General features: G+C 39.4%; 2 protein-coding genes across 2 annotated transcripts; both read left to right on the top strand.

The window, feature by feature from the left end:
- The first annotated feature begins 989 nt into the window (after window positions 1-989).
- LOC149386156 (G-type lectin S-receptor-like serine/threonine-protein kinase At1g11410) lies at window positions 990-6,103 on the top strand. The gene is made up of 8 exons (XM_089625604.1): window positions 990-1,976; window positions 2,452-2,833; window positions 3,441-3,569; window positions 4,213-4,421; window positions 4,515-4,725; window positions 4,801-5,038; window positions 5,142-5,292; window positions 5,381-6,103. The coding sequence occupies exons 1-8, from the start codon at window positions 1,050-1,052 to the stop codon at window positions 5,678-5,680; spliced, it is 2,547 nt and encodes an 848-aa protein (XP_089481730.1). The 5' UTR covers window positions 990-1,049; the 3' UTR covers window positions 5,681-6,103.
- Window positions 6,104-8,344: 2,241 nt separating this feature from the next.
- PUB8 (plant U-box 8) lies at window positions 8,345-10,792 on the top strand. The gene has a single exon (XM_089625617.1). The coding sequence runs from the start codon at window positions 8,545-8,547 to the stop codon at window positions 9,691-9,693; it is 1,149 nt and encodes a 382-aa protein (XP_089481743.1). The 5' UTR covers window positions 8,345-8,544; the 3' UTR covers window positions 9,694-10,792.
- The last annotated feature ends 1,521 nt before the right edge of the window (window positions 10,793-12,313 follow it).

Genomic DNA, 12,313 nt, shown 5'->3' with positions numbered 1-12,313 from the left:
TCTAAAACCGTGTCCTCAAGTTTCCCCTCAATAGACCTTTTATTTAATTTTTTTTTAGAAGTTGGGTCCTGTAAATGTTTAATTTCACCGCTCTAGCTAACCCACTACCCTTAATTTTCTCTCTTAGTTGGGATTTTCCCTATTGGGGGTTTCCGGTTTTCTGTCTGAAATCCCATTTGGTCGGAAGAATCTCTACCCACTGCTTCAATTTAGAGAAAGTTTGGTCTAAAACGAGAGGGTTCTCGTCGAGTAGTTGTAATAGTTTTTGAGTTTTTGTCTATCAAGCGTTGTAATCTAATAATAATGATTGTTTGACACAATGATGGCGTGCAACTAAATGGGCATGTAAACGCTTTCGAGTCTTTGACGGCTTCAAATCATACAAAAATCCTAAAAAAAATTAAAATTTAATCATAGAAGACATCACAGTTCGAGAAAAATCTTAACTACATTTATTTGTAACATGAAAGGTAAATAACACCATATGATACACATATGACGTATATCATAAAGGACCACGTAACTTGGCCTGTCCCATGACGCAAAAAATATATATAAAAAATAAAGCCAATGACGCAATCAAAAGTTTTGAGTTTCAGTATAGTCATCAAGAAAAACAAGGTATCCCTACAGTATCGAGTCCAACAATAACTAGCTTGTTCCAGCGGAAATCTCACACACACCTCGATGGAGAGATCATGGGTTCAAACTCTCATGAGATGCAGAAATGCATACCTCACCTACTATATAATCTTAATCGATAGTGTCACATGCGCTTTACATTGCTAATATATCATGTAATCCTGACCCGAGATAACCCTACTTAAAAAAAAAAAAAAAAAAGTATCAAGTCCACTTAAATGCAAAGTTATCTATAATAATACAAACAGGTCGTCCATCTCTTTCAGTGATTTTTCTTACGCGTCTGCACACACACACACACACATATATATATATAATATATTTAATCCCTCAACTGCCCTGTGCCCTCACTTACAATAACAACAGACACAAATTTTCACACTTTCATTAATACAGCCATTAATACTATGAAGTGCTGTTACAGCTCCGTCACAGTAACTGCATTTGTATTGCTGATTATTCCACGTCTGTGTTACAGCTCTTCTGTGGACAGCATAACTCCTGGTCACCCTCTGAAAGATGGCGATATTTTGGTCTCGCCGAGGAAGACCTTCGTTCTCGGGTTCTTCAGCCCGACCGAAAACTCTACTCGGCGATATGTCGGAATCTGGTACAATACCATCCCGGGAAAGACCGTCGTCTGGGTCGCCAACAGAGACGATCCCATCAGCGACACGTCCGGGGTTTTGGCTGTTGATTCCCGCGGAGGACTCGTCCTCTCCGCCGGAGACCAAAAGTCTCCGGTTTGGTCCGCGAACGTCTCTGCCGAAACAAACTCTTCCGTGGCAAGGCTTTTGGACGTCGGAAACTTTGTACTGTTTCGCGGCGTCGAGAGCGTCGCTGCGTGGCAGAGCTTCGACCACCCGACCGACACAATGCTTCCTTTCATGACGATGGGGCTGAACCGGAGAACCGGGCTTGACCGGTTCTTGACATCGTGGAAGTCCCCGGACGACCCGGCCACCGGAAACTGCACGCTCCGGATCGACGCCACGGACTCGAAGCGCCGTCCACAGCTGTTCTTGGAGCGCGGAGGATCGCCGGTGTGGCGTGGCGGGCCATGGACGGGGCTCCGGTGGAGCGGAGTCCCAGCCATGACGCCGAAATTCATTTTCAATGTCAGCTACGTGGAAACCCTAGACGAGGTTCTCATCACGTACGGCATCCTCGACCAGTCGATCTTGTCGAGGATGGCTGTGGACGGGTCGGGGCGGGTGTACCGCGCCACATGGCACCCTCAAATCGGGCGGTGGACTGAGTTCTGGAAGGCTCCGGATGATTCCTGCGACGCATACCGGCTTTGCGGGGCCAACGCGTACTGCGATTCCACGCAGGTACACTTGGGCAAAATGGTTAACCGGTTTAAAATGGTTAAAAGTTTATCCGGTTAACCGTGATATTTAAAAAAAAAAAAAAAAATCATAGGTTGTTGGTTAACCGTGTTCACTAAAGAAAATTTGTCTAAAACTGTCAATATAACTTGACCGCTTGGTTAATTTGAACCGGATAAAATATAAATAAATCAATCGGTTAATTTTAACAAAAAATTAGAAAAATAGTCAACTTAAACGTTTGATATTGCTAAATAGTCAAGGTTTTATAAATATTAGGTAAATAGCCATAAATGATGAAGTGGCTTAATATGACAGTGGTTATTTACTTAATATTTAAGTTTGTAAATATATAAAATTGGCTATTTACCTAATATTTATAAAACCTCGGCTATTTAACAATTTTCAACGTTTAAATTGGCTATTTTGCTAAATTACCCTAATTTTAACCGGATAAAATGCCCATCTTTGCACGCAGGCAGAGCGGTTCGATTGCGAGTGCATGCCCGGGTTCGAGCCGCGGGTCCCGCGGGAGTGGCTCCTCAGGGAGGGCTCGGGCGGGTGCATCAGGAAGAGGGCTCTCGGATGCGACGGCGGACGGGACGGGTTCGTGAAGTTGGAGAAGGCAAAGCTTCCGGACACTTCGGAGGCTCGAGTGGTATGGACGGGCCCCGCGGCTCTGAGGCTCGAAGATTGCGAGCGGGAGTGCCGAGGGAACTGCTCGTGCACGGCTTACGCGAGGGCCAACGAGAGCGCGGGTGGGACCGGGTGCATGATGTGGCACGGGGATCTGGTCGACACGCGCGTCTTTCCGATCGTGGGGCAAGATCTTTTCATACGCGTCGACGCGACTACGCTAGGTATGCTTTCTATTTACGTTTTACGTAAAATTGGGCGAACGGAACCGGAACAAACTTGAATTTTTAATAGAAGTTTCAGGCACTAATTTATCAATTTTGATCGGTTTTTAAGCAGACACAACATTGAATATCAAATTGTTTTTATGGTGTTTATTAATCTCTGGGGACTTATCAAGGTTTACTGAGATCATGTGTTATGAGTCCTATTATCATATTGTAACATTATCCTACTTAACGTATGTTATAATTATCGCTAGTTATTCATGCAGACTATGACTGAGCAAAAAGGCCATGAATTGGAGGGACATTAAATTGTGTAAACGTCAGAAACATAATTTGTATCATATGTTATATACTGTATACACACACTAATTTATCAATTTTTAAGTTGTAAATTCTATTTAAATTGCCTTCTAATTTGCTTTGGTGACTATTCTCAATCTCATCATAATTTGGAGGATAGTAATAACTGAACATTGTTAAATTTTATATTTAATTATCATCTTAAAGTCATCCTACATTGTCCTTCCGCTAGCTTTTCTACAACATAGTGTAAATCTTTTTTGGATGACCGATTCTTCATATTGTTTTTCCCTTCAATGTTAAGGTGAATATGCCAAAAAGTCGAAAAGGTCGGTGAGCATGGCGGTAAAGCTGGCACTTGGGTTAGGTTCGGGGGTAATATTATTTTTGCTGTTCTTCATTGCGGTTTGGTGGGCTAAGAAGGCCAAAAATGGTACGTAATTCCCGCTTTGAGTTACTTTCTCGTGCTCGTCTTGGTCTTGATTCTTTTACTCTGTATTAATTGACTTCTAGAATGTAAAAGCATAGGCTAACACTAGGAATGGCAATGTCAACGGTTGACTATGTCAATGATAGGGAATGAAGATTCAATACAAGTGACTTTTTCAAATATTTATATAAAAATATCAACTAACATGTAGTACTATAGTGTATTTATTTATCTTTCTGTTTGTAGATTTTTTACCTTTTGGATTTAGCCCACATTTTTCTAACAACATACTTATTATGACATTTTCTTTTCCGTAATTGAAACAAGAACTCGAGTTCACAAAATATAATTCATGAAAAGAGTACTCTTCAGAGTATAACAGAACTTGATAGGAGAAACATTAACAAACGCAAGATAGCATAATTTCACAAGAAAAAAAATAGAAGAATAGAGAACTCTTACGAAAATTAGCAGAGAAAAGTTTTCATCATAAATTCGTAATTGTTCACCTATATGATTTTCACCTAGGAAAATGTCTCTAGTATATACAAGTTTACTTTGAAATTTTATAATATAGACCTGGCTAGGCAAACATCTATAGATAGGTTTGAGCAAATATCACTTACCTGCATTTGTGTAATGACAGTAAGAGAACCGAAACAGAGATTTTATTCAGTCAGCTCAAACACAACTCCGGCTACCTTATCTCAAGATTTAGCCGGTAATAAAAACCTCGACGAAAATAGCACGAAACTAGAGCTTCCAATCTTCAGTTTGAGCAGCATAGCTTCGGCTACAGATAATTTCTCGCTTCATAACAAGCTTGGAGAAGGTGGTTTCGGCTCCGTTTACAAGGTACTTTTTCACATTTAGATTATTGTACATACATCTATTTGTGCCATGAAGAACTGTATTTGATATTTAGTGAGACACGGGTTGTGAATTCAGGGAACACTTTCTGATGGAAGGGAAATAGCCGTGAAAAGACTATCAAAGCATTCGGGCCAAGGAATTGAAGAGTTTAAGAATGAAGTGATGTTGATTGCAAACCTTCAACACCGAAATCTCGTAAGGATACTCGGTTGCTGTATTCATGGAGAAGAGAAGATGCTTATTTATGAGTACTTGCCGAACAAAAGCTTGGACATGTTCATTTTTGGTATGAGTATTCCCTATTTTTTTTTTGTTCGAGAAATTTAAGCTTGAGAGTCTATTGATCTTTGTGATGATTCAGATGATACCATGAGAAGCATGCTCGATTGGGGAAAACGGTTCGAGATAATATGTGGAATAGCTCGAGGGTTGTTGTATCTTCATCAAGATTCACGATTAAGAATCATCCATAGAGATCTCAAAGCCAGTAACGTCCTTCTCGATACTGCAATGAACCCTAAGATTGCGGATTTCGGTATGGCTAGAATATTCGGAGGCGAGCAAAATGAAGCAAACACTAATCGGGTCGTCGGAACCTAGTAAGCTCCTCTCGATATATAAACCACATTTTCTTTTCTCTATTTCCTTTTCTATTTTTTTCTTGCATCGCAAGTCATAACAAGCATATCAATTTCATCGCAGCGGTTACATGTCGCCAGAGTATGCAATGGAAGGACGGTTTTCAACAAAGTCAGACGTGTATAGCTTTGGCATCTTGCTGCTAGAAATCATCACTGGAAAAAAGAACACTACTTACTTCCCTGAGAATCCAGACTCAAATTTGATTGGATATGTAAGTCTAATAAACGCGTTTATTTCTTAATGAACGTTATTTTTCTTCTTTTTTTTTTCACTCATAACATGATGAATTAATGTTGCAGGTATGGGAATTGTGGAAACAAGACAAGGCACTGGAGCTAGTGGACGCGTCGATGGAGGGGTCATTTTCAAGGGAAGCGCTGAGGTGCATGCAAATAGGTTTGTTATGCACTCAAGATTATGCAAACGATCGACCATCAATGTCGACAGTGGTGTTCACGCTTGGAAACGACGTTGCTGTGCCAACCCCAAAACAACCAGCTTTTGTGTTCAAAAGAAGCTGTCCAAAAGGAGATTTATCGGCGAGCGATGGAGCCCACTCCATAAATGACGTCACGTGCAGCATTGTTGAGCCTCGTTGAGGCTACCCGATGATTCATATAGGAAAAATAAACAAAAAAAATTGGGTAAATAGTCGACTAAAGCGTTTGAAATTGCTATACAGTCAACTTTCATAAATGTTAGGTAAATAGCCATAAAAATGACATGGCCTAATAAATGGAAGTGGCTATTTACCTATGATTTAACGTCTGTAAATATATGGAAGTGGCTATTTACCTAAAATTTACGAAACATTGGCTCTTAAACAATGTCAATCTGCAAATGTGACTATTTACTTAATGGACCCAAAAATAAATAGTTTGACCTTATAAAAGAGATTGTGTTTATGTGTGCATGAAACGATTACATGTGTGTATAAAACAGTAAAAAGAAAAATGGGTATAAGAAACATAATGGTGTGAGATTTGTGGCCTGATATGATTTTTCTTTTCTTTTTCTACAAATTACATCCTTAAACTGATTGACATGCGTTAACGATGGTTAGCTCAATTCTGTGTAGCCTGGCAACATGGAAAACTCTCGTGAAATCGTCAACGTCAATAACTTATATTAGATGTCAAAGTTTAATAGATTAATCGTGATCCGTCATATTGAATACTAGAGGAAGTGTACAAGCTGATGGACTAGCGGCTGCGTGCCAGAAATTGTAAATTACGATAATTTGTATAGCCCCCCTAGGCCTTGACTAAATCCTTCCCTGCCTAAACTAGATGTGTTATCTTACATGGGAAAGAGGAAGGCTTTCGTTAATGATCTTTTCCCACTAATTAAGGGAACTAAATAAGAAAATAAAGAGTTGACACATTGATTTCGTTGACAAAATCGCGCTCATAATAATCGTCGGAATCTCAAAATCCTTACGATAATTTAGTCATGATATATTTGATAGTTAATAGGCTTTTTGGATGATTTTTGAGGTCCATAAATTAACTCATACTTTAAGGAACCAACACTATCTTAGAGTGCGTATCCGTTTTGTAGTGCGTGCGTGCGTGCGTACGTGTGGAGTATATATACATTGTGTAAATTTTATCATTTATCCAAATGTTTACCCTACACTCGACCACTTTGATAATAGTATGATTATTTTGACTTATCTCGTATTCTTACATTGCTTCCGCTACAATATAACAAGGCTCGGAAAATGCTCATGTTTAAGAGAGAATAAATTATGGAGATAAATTTTCTTTTGTTTTTAGTAAAATATATAAATGCTAGTTAGTAAGATAAGTAGACATTTTTGTCGATTTGTTTTCTTTGTATTACAATAAAATTTGTGTAATTTAATGATATTAAAAATTACTTGAAATTTTCTAGCCCATTTTACATGTTTACATAGGTTTAGAATGGTTAATTTTGGTGAATAACAAATATTTTGGAGACATATAAACATATTGTGATGGTTAATTTCGTATCTCATTGTAAATAATGGTTAATTTCGGTATTTATATTCTTGATGTACTCTTTAGTGAAATCTGTGTTTCCCTTCAAAAATAAACCAGAATAATAAAAACTTACCATGATGAACAACTGGCAAAGTAACGAATTGGGTTAACATATATAAGTGAACCCTGAATAGATGGATTAAGTTCACATTGAATAGCTAAGACAAGTTATAATTCAAACTAATAAATAATTGTCTCAAATAAACCGTAATTTATTCTAAGAGTTGTTTAATAGAATAGAATATCCCTTAAAATGAGGAATTCAAACACAATTAGACTCGTTGGCTATAATGATTCAAACATAAAATAGATTCGAGTAATATTTAAAAATTTGATTTCAAGATACAAAAAAAAAAAAAAAAATGTACGTGGTAATGAATTTTGGATGGATCATCACACTATTCATTTCTGCTACATAAATCGAAAATACATCTCTAAATAAAAATGCATTGGAACAAAACATGCATTTTGGAGATGGGTTGAAAATGGTCTCTCAACAGCAATAAATTTTCATATCTTTGAAGAATAAAAACATAATTTATTTCCATACATACCAAACAAAACGAAGAAAACAAATATTTTTTTTTTCTCTGTTCTTATCTTTCCCCCTAAATTCTATATATTAAATTTCCTTTCATACCAAACCTTTTTTCTGAAGTACAACCGTAAGATTATGGCATGGAATTCTAGAGAAATAAAAATATAATGTTAGGAATATCGCTTGGAAACACAAATTTTCATCCAAATTAAGGGAGCTAGAGATATAATGAACTCAACAGCCACATACACATTCCGTTTCATCAAATTGAGAAATCGTCTAGATACAAATTTAGATATTGATATAGGAATAGTCATATACCACCAGAGAGCATCTAGGGGAGGAGAGACCAGGGTTTTGTTGTCATTAATAATGATAAAGTTGAGAGGGAATGATGACTTTCTTCCATCTTTTTTGAAACTTCTCTTCTTTTTCTTTCCATTTCTCCTCCTGGTTCCCGGCAAAGTTACCGACAAACCTCCTCTCCCTACAAAAATAAAAGTGCGAATTCCCCCTAAATGACCGATTTACCATCGCAAGTCCAATGCTATACGCAACCGAGAAAAGGGTGTAATTGGAAATGCGTTTTCCACTTCAACGACCCAATTTAAGGGCACAAAACAAACACAAAATGTCAATTCAAAAAACTATAAAGTAACACACACGCACAGTTCGCTGGAACAATGTCCGAAACACCCTCTCATTATACAGATAGTATCTGGGTATTATTGTAAATTCCATACCAATATTTCTATGTCCTAAACCTTTAACAAGTGAGAGAAGAGAAAGAGAAGGAGAAAGAGATAGAGAGAGAGAGAGAGAGATTGACAGAGAAGTCTTTGCCTGGCGATGAAGCTGGTCAAAAACCCCAACGAGTAAAGAGAAGAGCAACCGAGTCATCATGGCGACTCAGTTCCCGGACGATTTCAAGTGCCCGATTTCGCTCGAGGTAATGTCCGACCCTGTGATACTCTCATCGGGCCACACATTCGACCGACCCTCCATCCAACGGTGGCTAGACGCCGGCCACAGGACGTGTCCAATTACCAAACTGCCCCTCCCCGACCACCCCTCTCTCATCCCCAATCACGCCCTCCGCAGCCTCATTTCCAACTTTGCCCCCGTCTCCCCGCCGAAATCACACCCCTCGCCCCGCCCCTCTCACCACGACCGACTCGCCGCCCAACCGGAGGCCCTAATCGCCGCCCTAATCTCCGGCCTGACCTCGCCGTTTTCTGCGCCGGAGGCCAAAATCAACCACCTCGACCGCCTCGCGCGGCTCTCGAAGCGCGACCCGGCCCTCCGCTCCCGCCTCGCCGATTCCGGCGTCGTCGCCGCCGTCCTCGCCTGCGCCGGCGCCGCCGACCACGCCGCGATGCAGGAGAAAGCCCTCTCCCTCCTCCTCAACCTCAGCCTCGACGACGACGCCAAGGTCGGCCTCGTCGCCGAGGGCGCGATCGGGCAGGTCGTCGCCGCGCTCGGCTCCGGTGCCGCGCCGGGATGCCGCGCCGTCGCCGCGACGGTCCTCACCAGCCTCGCGGTGGTTGAGGTCAACAAGGCCACCATCGGAGCCTACCCTCGCGCCATCGCCGCCCTGGTCCGGCTCCTCTCCGCCGGCCGCGGCCGCGAGAGGAAAGAGGCCGCCACCGCGCTCTTCGCCCTCTGCTCCTTCCCGGACAACCGCCGCCGCGCCGTGAGCTCCGGCGCGGTGCCGATTCTCCTCCGGATGGCCGAGTCCGGTCTCGACCGAGCCGCCGAAGTCCTCGGGCTCCTCGCGAAGTGCCCGGAGGGGCGGGCGGAGATGGAGGGCCTCCGCGGCTGCGTGGCGGTTCTGGTTCGGGTTCTGAGGAGCGGCAGCGCCAGAGGAGTTCAGTACTCGCTCTCGACGATCAACTCTCTCTGCTCATTCAGCCACGCCATGTGCTTGGAAGCCAAGTCAGAAGGGGTCTTGGAGACTTGCCTGGGCTTGCTCGAGGACGACAACGACAAGATTCGAAGGAGCGCTTGTACCCTCGTTCGCCTTCTCGCCGGGATTCAATCCGCTGTGTGAGTGAACAACCACTCGAGGTCAGTCTCTCTCGGGGTTCTTCTTTGTACAAAGAAAGAAACAGATTAGATTTTTGTGTCTTGTATATTTTGGAAGGATGTTTTTTTTGCACAAATCGGTGGTCTTGTTAGGTTTCCTTTTTGTTAGTTATGTACTATTGAGAATTTGATAATCTTAGTTCAAGTCCTAGCTGTTGTTGCCAGCCATTAGCTTGGTCCATTGGGGAGTGAAGATGTTAAACGCCTTTTTGAAACCAAGATCATTTGCTAACACTAACACTAACACTAACACATTCATGATTGTGTTTGGTCAATGTCGTTTTAAAAGAATGCATGCTTTGGTGCCTTCCATGACACAACACTCAATATTTTATTTAGCAAGAGAGAGAGAGTAGAAAAAAAAAAAGTATGTGGTTGCAATTTCCTTTAATCAAGGCATGACTTGGGAGAAAAAAAAAAAAAAAAAAAACCTACCTCACACGCTCATGGATTGGAAGTTGTTTTTGTGACGTCCAAATTGCTAACCAACTAACTAACTTGAAATCGTTTTTTTTCTGTCTTCACTCTTCAGTTATCATTAAACTACTCCTATAACATAAGCTGTACACGAAATTCCATAAAATTAGATTATCCTCCTCTGCATCGACAAGTACAAATAGGAAATTGAAGAATGACCATTATATAAAGGACGTTCCATTGATGGGTCCTCTTATAGCGGCTCGTAAACCAGAAACTGTACTGCCAAAGTGCCGATTCATTTTCGCGATTGTAGTACTGTACAAGGTATGAATAAAAGCACAATCTTGTGACGATATTTTCTTCGTAATCCATTGGCAAGCTCAATTATTGTTTTGGTGGGGTTGCTTGCCATAAGCGTGGCTTTTTATTGGAAGCTCTTTGGCGCTATCAATGCGTTATTGGTGGTTGCTCTGTTTTGAGGACTTTTTTTTTTCTTCTTTTATGGTTAATTATATTATTCTGCTTCAGAAAGAAGCATTGTATGTGTATTTCCCAATAATTACAACACGGGACAACTGTTCCTCTGTTGGCGAAAATTGACTTCCGTGGGCCACAATACTCCTAAGAGATCCAATCCTAGGATGGTCGCCACCGGTATTTTTTTTTTTTTTTTTTTTTTTAATGCATGTTGTTTGAGCTTAGGCGACCTGTTTTAGTAGAAGTGGCACGATTCATCGGGTCAAAACAATGGCAATTCATCAACCCAATGCTTTTATAAAGAGAAAATCATAACTGATGTTTAAAGTTTGGAAAGGAAATCATAACTGATGTCTTGGTACTAATATTTTATAAAAAAGTTAATTATAAATGTTGTATATTTATTTTTTTAAATGTATATAATATAGAGTAAACTAGCAACGTAGCCATTTTGAAACATGGTTTTTGGAATCTAGCCAACGTTTGGTAAATTTTGCAATCTAGCCATTTATTGAAATTTACGGATATAAAATACCTAATTTACCCTTTTTCTTATACTTACTTGATCAAAACACTAGCCCACGTTTGACCGGTTTGAATTGTATACAGCCAATTAATTTCATATTTTTTCGCAATTTAATTTGATATTTAGCTAATTTAATAGGAGATTCGGTGATGTAATTAAAAGAGAAAATTTAATGCAATAAATGCACAAAAAATTTACCATAATTAACAGAAATTAACAAATCAGCGGAGATTAACAAAAATTTACAAACATTTACACTGTATTTGCTTACACGGCTATAATTTCAGCAATTTAATTTCAGCTTTTTGAATTCATAATATGAGATTCGGTGATGTAATTAAAAGGGAAATGAAATATTTATTTGATTGAATAAGTCAAACAAGATAATGAATACACGTAATTATGATAAAATCCCGTTCAAAATTAGAAAATAAATTTGGAAAACAAAAATACCGTATTAAATGCGTATTAAAGGAAAGGAAAGAAATCGGCTCTACCTGCACATATGTAAATTTACCATAATTAACAGAAATTAACAAAGCAATGGAGATTAACAAAAATTTACGAACATTTACACTGTATTTGCTTACACGGCTATAATGTTCATTAAAGAAAAAAACGCTCAATAACCAACTTTGCCAAGTATAGAATTTTTTTTAAAATTCGAAATATAAACTGAATATAACAAATTCGGCTGCAAGACCAAGTTTCAAAATGTGGGCTAGTATTTTTGAAACCAAACCAAGGCTAATATAGTAAATACCATTTTACATAAATATGACACGTCATCAAATTTGGCTAGATTCGAAAATTAAACGAAACGTTGGCTAGATTACAATTGCAACGTTTGATGTGGCTTAGATCGACTAATTTTTCTATAATATATACCAACATGTTTGATAAATATACATAGATATATGTATTTATATATATACATAGATATATGTATGTATATATAAAGCAAACAAAGAATCGTATTCACAATGAAAATTGTACAGACATGCACAAAAAAATTGAGTCACGTATGTACGCGAGCAATAAAAAAAGATCGTATATACAAGTGAAGGCTTGAATGCAATTGTGCATGTAGTAATAATTTTAACAAAAAATTAAGTAAATAGCCAACTAAGACGTTTGAGATTGTTATATACCCAACATTTCG

This window comes from Urtica dioica, chromosome 9, assembly GCF_054948205.1.
Source record: "Urtica dioica subsp. dioica isolate 48M chromosome 9, U.dioica_male_clone48M_v1_H2, whole genome shotgun sequence".
NCBI classification, from domain to species: Eukaryota; Viridiplantae; Streptophyta; class Magnoliopsida; order Rosales; family Urticaceae; genus Urtica; species Urtica dioica.
Note: the sequence above shows the minus strand (reverse complement) of the source record. Positions and strands in the feature narration are given on the sequence as shown.

Bases quoted from the DNA above. Each gene is read 5' to 3' on its own strand.
- LOC149386156 (XM_089625604.1), top strand. From the start codon at position 1,050: ATGAAGTGCTGTTACAGCTCCGTCACAGTAACTGCATTTGTATTGCTG. The intron at 2,834-3,440 runs GTATGCTTTCTA...TTCAATGTTAAG, and splicing joins CGTCGACGCGACTACGCTAG to GTGAATATGCCAAAAAGTCG. The intron at 5,293-5,380 runs GTAAGTCTAATA...TTAATGTTGCAG, and splicing joins ACTCAAATTTGATTGGATAT to GTATGGGAATTGTGGAAACA.
- PUB8 (XM_089625617.1), top strand. From the start codon at position 8,545: ATGGCGACTCAGTTCCCGGACGATTTCAAGTGCCCGATTTCGCTCGAG.